Raw genomic sequence first — 8,609 nt, 5'->3', positions numbered from 1 at the left:
CAGTGGGCTTGAGCCACAGAGGAAGAAACCTGGGGCAGCAGTGTGAAACAGCAGTGTGAAGCCAGGCTCCCAGAAGTCAGCACCTCTGTGATCCCTGCACCAGGGAGGCTGTGGCCTGAAGGCCCTGAGTTTGTAGCCAGCCTAGATAGAATACTTCAAAATCAAGAGCAAACAATGTGGCCAGAAGGATGGCATCCTTATGGCAGCTTATAGTAATCCATAAGGGATCCAATGCCTCCCTCTGGTGTGCAGACACCAATGCAATCAAAGCACCCAGATACATACAATATAAAAACAAACCCTACCCTCCCCAGACAGTTTCTCTGTGTAGCCCTGGCTGTTCTGGAACCCGATCTGTAGACCAGGCTGGTCTTGAACTCACAGATCACTTGCCTTTCCCTCCTAAGTGCTGGGATTAAAAGTCAGTGCCACCACTGCCAGGAGACAGATAAATATTTTTTTAAAAACTGAACAAAAGAGCTGGAGAGATGGCTTAGCAGTTAAGAGCACTGACTGCTCTTCCAAAGGTCCTGAGTTCAATTCTCAGCAACCACATGGTGGCTCATAGCCATCTGTAATGAGATCTGATGCCTTTTTCTGGTGTGCAGGAATACATGTAAGCAGAACACTATATACATAGTAAATAAATAAATCTTTTTTAAAAATCTTTAAAAAAAATGTTTTGAAAGCCATCATTTAATAGAAATAGGACTTTAGGGTTGGAGAGGGCTCCGAAGCTAAGAGTGCTTGGAGCATTTATTGTTCTTGCAAAGGACCCAGTTTGACTCCCAGCACCTACACAGCACCTCACAACCATTCATAATTCCAGTTCCAGGGGTCCAGCCTAAGCTACAGGAAGACTGTCTCAAAAAATAAAACAAAACAAACAAACAAACAAAACGAAAACCAGGGCATGAGAACGTAGCTCAGCCGGAAGAGTGGAGCCCTGAGGTGGATCTCTGTCACTCTGTAAACCTGCTGGGCATGCTTGTAATCTGAACACTTGGGAGGAAAAAGGTCAAGATCACCTTCAACTGCATAGTGACTTTGAGGCCAGCCTGGGCTACATGAGACTCTGTCTCAAAACAAAACAAAACAAAACAAAACAAAACAAAACAAAACAGGTTAAAGAGATGGCTCAATGGTTCAGAGTATTTAGAGAGAATACCTCTTGTTGCAGAGAACCTAGGTTTGGTTCCCAGCACCTACATAACAGCTCATAACTCCCTGTAATTCCAGCCATAGGGGGATTCAACACCCCCTTCTGGCCTTCATGGGCAACTTCACTCATGTATACATACCACACACATATGCATAATTAAAATTCACATACCTCACAAATCAAACTAGACAAGGAAGAGCCCATTTAAACAATAAAACAGAACCCAGTATAGTGGCTAATCCCAGAACTAGGGAAGCAGAGACAGTTGGATTTCTGTGCGTTCCAGGCCAGTCATTGAGATCCTGTCTCAAAGAGGAAAGAAAGGAAAACAGCCAGAGCTGACCAAGGGTGACCATTTCTCAAGAGGGAGTTGGTGACAGGCACAGGGGAAGAGGAGAAAGCCTGGTGCAGCAGAGGTGGGGTCTCTCAAAGACCACACCTCCTAGACCTTCTTCCCTAATTCCCTCAGAGGCTTCAGGCAGACAGGATACCCAGTGGACTTGAGAGGCAAGCTGAGAGAGGCCAACAAGGCTTGAAGGTATACCCTCATACGAGGTTAGCGCCTCAGAGAATGAGATAGGAAGGCAGGTGGCTCATGAGGCCTTAAGAGTCACAGGACTTTATTGTTCTACTTCTTTAAAAGGTGGAGAGACCTAGCTCCAAGACCAGCGACATCCAAGAAGGTGGAGATAACCCTGGACGGTTGGGGAATGTCCTCCGCTAAGCTTCACCTTACCCTACAACTTCCTTTACAAATGGGTCACCTGTGTGGCAAAGAGCTGGTATATCAGTCCTCTCCTCCTCTGGATTATCTAAAGCAACCGGGGCTGCCTTGCTGCACTCCTGGTGGGACAGAGGGTTTTTCACTAAACACTGTAAAAAACATACGTGCATCCTTCTTGAAAGCGCCGAGGCCGGGTGTGGGCGGGACCTGGGAAGCCCTGTCCCCGGGGTGGAGCCAGTATTCTGACACCAGGTAAAGGCTAGGATCTTCCCAGAAAAGCGCTGCTACCTTAATGGGTAGTAATGGCCTTGCCTGCATCTACCAGGTCTTGCTTAGGGCCTTCTCCCTCCGACTACATCACGCCTCTCTTTGGATCCCCAAATTGGAGCAGGCGTGATCAGCAACAAAAGGAGAAAGTACAGAAATCCGGAGAAAAAGGGACAGGGCAAGGAGAGAAAGGGAAGAAAGGAGGGACAGGAAACTGACCATCTTCGAGAATTCCGAGACCTCACCCAGCCCCCTTCCCTGCTTGGCTCCCTTCCTTGGCAGTGGACTGCCAACAACAGCTGCATAGCGCCACCTGGTGGAAATGAATGTGATTGCGCCATCTCGGGGCCAGACAGGGGCTGGAAGGTTGGGGGTGTGTGGGATGCGTCATAGGCAGGTAGATTCACCTCAGAGCTCACTTCTCTAGTTTAGACCAGTTCCGGTTCTGTGGGTTTGGGATTCGATTGAAGCCCTAGAGCTGGTTACACCACTCAAGCAGAGGAATGCAAGCCTTGGGGAATAATAGAAAGAGAAGGCCTCTAATAGGCCTCAGCCAGTTTTGCCCTTCACCCCGGTCCTGGCACCCACTTCTCTAGAATGAGATAGCTCTAGGCAACCAAACCAGCCCTTGTGACCAAACATTTGCCCCAACTACTTGGCGTTCAGCACCGGCCCTGGCGAGCACTGGGTAAACATTGCTCAGACCCAAGGAAACAGAGGTTTGTGTACCTTGGCCTGAGCAAAAGAGGTCCAGAGCTGGAGAAGCCCCCCTTTGAGATCATTTAAAGAAGCCTGAAGAGTCTTTTGTAATGTACTCTCTAGGATGCTTAGGCTGCTCTAGAATCTGTGTATGGATCTTGCAAGCTGGGCAGGAGGTAGGAAGGACAGGAAACAGATGTCACTGAACTTTAAGTTCATCCCACAGGCAGTGGGTAGCCGGTGGAATATTGTACATCTGGAGATGACAAGGTCAGGACACTGATGTTTTGAAAGGTTAAATTTGTTGCAAATCTAGGGAGGACTGGCTTTTAATTCAGCCTTCAGGAAGCAGAGGCAGGCAGATGTACAGAGGCCAACCCCGTCCATAGAGCAAGTTCCAGGACAGCTAGATCTACACAGAGAAACACTGTCTCTAAAAACAAAACAAAACAAAACAAACAAAAAGAACTGGGAGAAAGGTAGCATTCCTGGGTCAGAAAGATGGCTCGATTGACAAAGGCGGTTAGATAATCTTAGTTTGATCCCCGGGACCCACAAAGTGGAAAAAGAGAGCCAACTCCTGCAAGATGTCCTCTGGCAGCTACAAAGGTGCCTTGGAAGATATGTACCCACACCCCCCAAATAAATGAATAGATTAAAAGTATAAACAAAAAATTTCAAATTGCTGATATAGCTGAGTGGATAATGGCACTTGCTGCAAAGTCAGATGACCTAAATTTGTTCCCTGGGACCCACATGGTAGAAGGATAGAATCAATTCTAGCCTGTTGTCTTCTGACCTCCGGGGTTGTGCGCGCACGCACACACACACACACACACACACACACGAAAGAAACAAAGAGAACAAAAATAAATAAATACAATGTAATTATAAAATGTAGGGGCCAAAGACACAGATCAGCAGTGACGTTTGCTTGTTACTCTTTCTGAGGACCTGAGTTCAATCCCAGCACCCACATCAGGTGCCTCACATCACCTGCTGCTCAATTCCAGGAGATCCTATAACCTCTTCTAGCTCTCAAGACCACATGCAGCACGTGCTGCGCTTGGATACATACAGACAAATGGTTTAAATCTTTTAAAGGTGTAGAGCACTGAACTACGGGGGGAGGACTCCCTTGGTAGGTAGGAGGACATAGTGGGTGTGAAGGAGTGTCCTGAGTGGGGCAGCAGTGGGGTCCATCTGCTCTTAGCCTTTAGGAAGTGGATCTAGGGAAGACCTTGCCACATGTTTATGGGGGAGTTCCAACAGCAGATGGGAGGGAAGTTTGAGGAATCTCAACGCTCAGATCTGAGAAAAGATGGATGCAAGAAGTTTGAACATGTGGCAGAGGGTGAAGGGTCCCAGTTGTGTGAAACCGGAGGGAGCCCACAGATGTGTGTGTGTGCGCGTGTGTGCATGTGTGTGCACGCGCACATGCACTCATGCCTGCATGCATGTGTGTGTGTTCTGTTCCAAGCTAGTCTGGAGATTACTATGTAACTTATGCTGGTCTGAGATTCACAGCAACAATCCTGCCTCAGCCTCTCAAGTACCAGAATTATCGACCTGTGTGTGCCCTTGATCATGTGGGACCAGAGCAAAAGACTGGAAATGCAGAGGATGAGAAGCGGGGAGTGGGGGCTGCCTGCGGGGATTCCCTTCCCAGAGTGGAAGTGTGGGTATCAAGGAAGCTGGCACCATCTGCTTACTCTTCAGATGCTGACGGCAGGAGGGAAAGGATTCAAGAAAATTCAGGCTTAAAACTAATACGAGGAAGTGGGCAAACGTCCTGGTGTGCTGGCTGGACCAGGGGCAAAGCTCACAGTGCAGAAAAGTCTCTGCAATCAGGACAGAGGGTAGAGTGAGGGCCACCTGGAGACTCCACTCGCTAGTTTCTGTTCCTGTATGCTTCAGTGGTCTGGCCAGACCCACCGGTGTCTTGCACTGATCCTGGTAGGAGTTTGGGGGATCAGTCACCATACTCGGGACCCTGGACACTCATGAACAGGGAAGGGAACATAGGGAGGAAGCAACCCAAGGCCCCGGAAGCATCTCAGCCTTCCTCACCCCCCCCACCCCCACCCCGCGTCCCTAAGGACAGATTGATGAGCTGGTCTGGCCAGGGAGGGGGTTCTTGACATTTGCCAGGGCGTAGGCGCGCAGCTATGTACGCCCTGAAGCTAGACGCTAAGTACACAACGGAGGAAAAGGGTCACACGCGGGGGCGCAGGAATCAGGGTTGTTTTATTGACTAGACCACGAGACCAGACTGGAGCTACAAGCTGTGCTTCTGCCTAGGTCAAGCATGGGGGCGCCATCGGTTCTTGGGACGGTCGTCGAGCCTAACAGGATTGGCAAAGATGATTTGCTGCAGGAACCATGGCTGGGCGCGAAGCGTCTCTCCGAAGGCTCTAGAAAGAACAAAGCAGGACTCTATAGAGACAGGGATAAGGTTCTCCATTCTGTCCTCAGGATGGTGTGGAAGGAACTCTGGGAAATTCTCCTAACACAATGACAAACAGAATGGGTAGGGAGGGTAGGGGAGCGTAGTGGCCACATCTATAAAATCAGCAAACAGGAGGATGAGGGAGCATAATATCAAAAAGGGGTTGAGGGGGCTGGACTACAGGATACAACTCAGTGGGCAGAGTGCTTGCTTAGCATGTGTGAAGTCCTGGGTTCCATTTCTAGGACCATGTAAACCGGGTGTAGTGGTGCACACTTGTAATCCTACCACTTGGTAGGTGAGAGAAGGATCAGGAAGAACAAAAAACACCAGTACCCATAGGCTAGTGAGTGGTCTTGTGTGGTCTAAGACCCCTGGAAATTCCCTTGCCGTATGCCACACCCGCCTCCTCTCTCCTACTTACCTAGCAGCGGGCTCCGCTGAGATCCAGGAGTGAAGGCTTAGCGACTGCTCTGGTTGGCGGGCTCCCTCCAGGTCCCGCGGACTCCGGGTTGCATGGACGGGAAGCCCTGCCCGTGAGCTCCCGCTTCGTACTTCCCACAGCTCCTGCCCGGGGGAAGGAAGCAGGAGAGCGCTGCCGGCGACCGGTCCCGGGAGCCGGGCTAGTGGTCCAGCGGCCCCGCCCAGGGCACGGCGCCACAGGTAGGGCGAGCGACGCAGCCCCATGAGCAGCCCCGAGGCACGACCCACTGTGTGATAACGGGGACTCGCCACGTGCTTGTACCAGGCGCCAGCGGGCAGCGGTAGCAAGAGCAGCAGCAGCAGCAGCAGCAGCAGGGGCAGCAGGGGCCGGTTCTCGGGAGCCCCGGGCCCAGGGCCCCGCACTTCTCTGCTCGACGCCAGCGCGCTCATATCTATGGCCCCTTGGCGAATTAGGACAAGAACAGGGTTTATGTGTCCGAGAACGTCGGAGCTCCGGAGGATGGAGGAGATCAGTCAGTTGGTACGACTACAGCTTCTCAGTGGCCCCGCCCTGGCTCGCCCCCGCTGCACATGCCGCGCTCACCCAAGGGAGAGGAGGATGGAGAGGGAGGGAGAAGAGGGAACTCAGGCAGCTAGAAGCCTCTCAATGAGTAGCTGGACCGCGCTTAAAGCTCTAGTGTGGGATGTCCTTGCTTATCCTTTCCTCTCGCCCCCAGGAAGGGAACTGTCATGGAGAGAGTTCTGGTACCATAGTCTCAGAATACAAGGATGTGCTGCCAGGGACAAAGAGATACCCCTTGGTAGGAGCTGCTACACATGGAGCACTTACGGGGGAGGAGACAGCAGAGTTTTGGTGCTAACATAGAGTTTTGAGCGCGGTGCCACCCTTTCCTGAAGGCTGTCCCTCTTCCTGTCTCGCACAACTCTTGGGTTCCCACCCAAACTTGCACTACAGGTGGATCAATGCTTGGAGACCCTGGAGTTTGGAGGTGAGGAATGGGAACACATTCCAATAATCCCAGCATGGATCCTGAGTTCAAGTTGGCCTGATTTTGTGACCCTAGCTCTAGGAAGAAGAAGGAAATAAAGGAGCTGGGGGTGGAGCAGCTAGAAAGGCAGGTAGGCAAGCAGGCAGGACCCTTTGGCCACCTGAAGCCATCCCTGTGGTTTCTGGAGAGCTAGAATGTTAAGAGACAACCCCTTCTGGAACCCTCAGCCACAGGAGGCATGACTGGGCCCTACCAAACTCAGAGCCTCCTCTGTGATGATGCCTCTGCACAAGACCTCCTTCCCAGCCAAATTCAATTAGGGGACGGACTTAGCCCCACTGCAGGTGACTTGTTCGCCTGTGTGTAAGAATATTCTTCTCTTATCTCTCTTCCCAGCAAAACCCTATAAAGTTCAAGACTCCACTGAGATAGCTTTGGTTAGAACAGTCCTTCAGCTCACTGATCAGGCGCCTTCAAAGACTCTACTGTAGTCTCTCCTGATCACCCAAACCCACCCTTCCAGACACAATCCCCAGAAGAGGTCCCTGGATCTCCTCAAACAGGAGTTAGGGATGGTTGTGAGCCACTGTGTGGTTGCTGGGAACCAGACCTGGATCCTTTGCAAGAGCAACAATTACTCTTACCCAGTTAGCATCTCTCCAGCCCCCTCAGATTTTTTTTTAAAGTTTTTTTTTTCTTTTTTTAGACAGGGTTTCTCTGTATAACCCTGGCTGTCCTGGAACTCACTCTGTAGACCAGGCTGGCCTTGAACTCAGAGATTTGCCTGTTTCTGCCTCCTGAGTTTAAACCCTAGGATTAAAGGCATGCACCACCATCAAGTGACAATGCCTGGTTTGTTTATTTGTTTTTCTTCATATGGGGTCTGGCTGTCCTGGAACTCACTCTGTAGACCAGGCTGGCCTCGAACTCAGAAATCCACCTGCCTCTGCCTCCCAAGTGCTGGGATTAAAGGCGTGCACCACTACTGCCCAGCCCAGCCCAGCCAAGCATTCTTAACCTTTGAGCCACCTCTCCTTTTTGGGTCTGGAGAGATGCCTCATCAGTTAATAGCATTTGCTGTTCTTCATTTTTCTTTTCTTTTCTTTTCCTTTGGTTTTTTTTTTTTTTTTTTTTTCGAGACAGGGTTTCTCTGTGTAGCCCTGGCTGTCCTGGAACTCACTCTGTAGACCAGGCTGGCCTCGAACTCAGAAATCCGCCTGCCTCTGCCTCCCAAGTGCTGGGATTAGAGGCATGCACCACCACCGCCTGGCTTGTTCTTCACTTTTCAGGAAGACTTGAGCTTGGTTCCCAGCACCTACATCAAGTAGCTCACAGCTGTCTCCAACTCCAGCCCCAGAGCTTTGACACTTCAGCCCTTCAGTGGACACTTGCACTCACATGCACATCCTCACATGCACACATGAACACCTACATATAGTTTGAAATAATAAAAGATAAACCTTTAAATTTGTATTTTTAAATTGTGCATTTAAAAGTAGATGCTGGGCTGGAGAGATGGCTCAGTGGTTAAGAGCACTGACTGCACTTCCAGAGGTCCTGAGTTCAATTCCCAGCACCCACGTGGTGGCTCACAACCATCTGTAATGAGATCTGATGCCCTCTTCTGGTGTGTCTGAAGACAGCTACAGTGTATTCATATATAATAAATAAATAAATCTTTAAAAAAAAATAAAAGTAGATGCCATAGGAGTTAGATACCCTTAAAGTGACATGAGCACAGTCACTGAAAGTATATTACACCTCTTCAGAGGGATCACCCATTGAAAGTATATTACACCTCTTCAGAGGGGTCACCCATTGAAAGTACATTATACCTCTTCAGAGGGGTCACCCATTGAAAGTACATTACACCTC

General features: G+C 50.1%; 1 protein-coding gene across 1 annotated transcript; it reads right to left on the bottom strand.

Annotated features, from left to right (window-relative positions):
• Positions 1-5,079: 5,079 nt before the first annotated feature.
• Npw (neuropeptide W) lies at positions 5,080-6,276 on the bottom strand. Its single transcript, XM_028761031.1, has 2 exons — positions 5,726-6,276; positions 5,080-5,266 (listed from the first exon to the last, which is right to left on the bottom strand). Exons 1-2 carry the CDS (start codon positions 6,172-6,174, stop codon positions 5,155-5,157), a joined length of 561 nt encoding a protein of 186 aa, XP_028616864.1. The 5' UTR covers positions 6,175-6,276; the 3' UTR covers positions 5,080-5,154.
• Positions 6,277-8,609: the final 2,333 nt, after the last annotated feature.

This window comes from Grammomys surdaster, unplaced genomic scaffold, assembly GCF_004785775.1.
Source record: "Grammomys surdaster isolate TR1022 unplaced genomic scaffold, NIH_TR_1.0 126612, whole genome shotgun sequence".
NCBI lineage: Eukaryota > Metazoa > Chordata > Mammalia > Rodentia > Muridae > Grammomys > Grammomys surdaster.
The sequence above is the reverse complement of the archived record's forward strand: the minus strand, read 5'-3'. Positions and strand labels throughout refer to the sequence as shown.

What these genes read in the sequence shown, in the direction of transcription:
- Npw (XM_028761031.1), bottom strand. Translation starts at nt 6,174, where the DNA reads ATGAGCGCGCTGGCGTCGAGCAGAGAAGTGCGGGGCCCTGGGCCCGGG. An exon ending in TCAGCGGAGCCCGCTGCTAG is followed by an intron (nt 5,267 to 5,725) that starts GTAAGTAGGAGA and finishes TGTTCTTTCTAG; the next exon opens with AGCCTTCGGAGAGACGCTTC.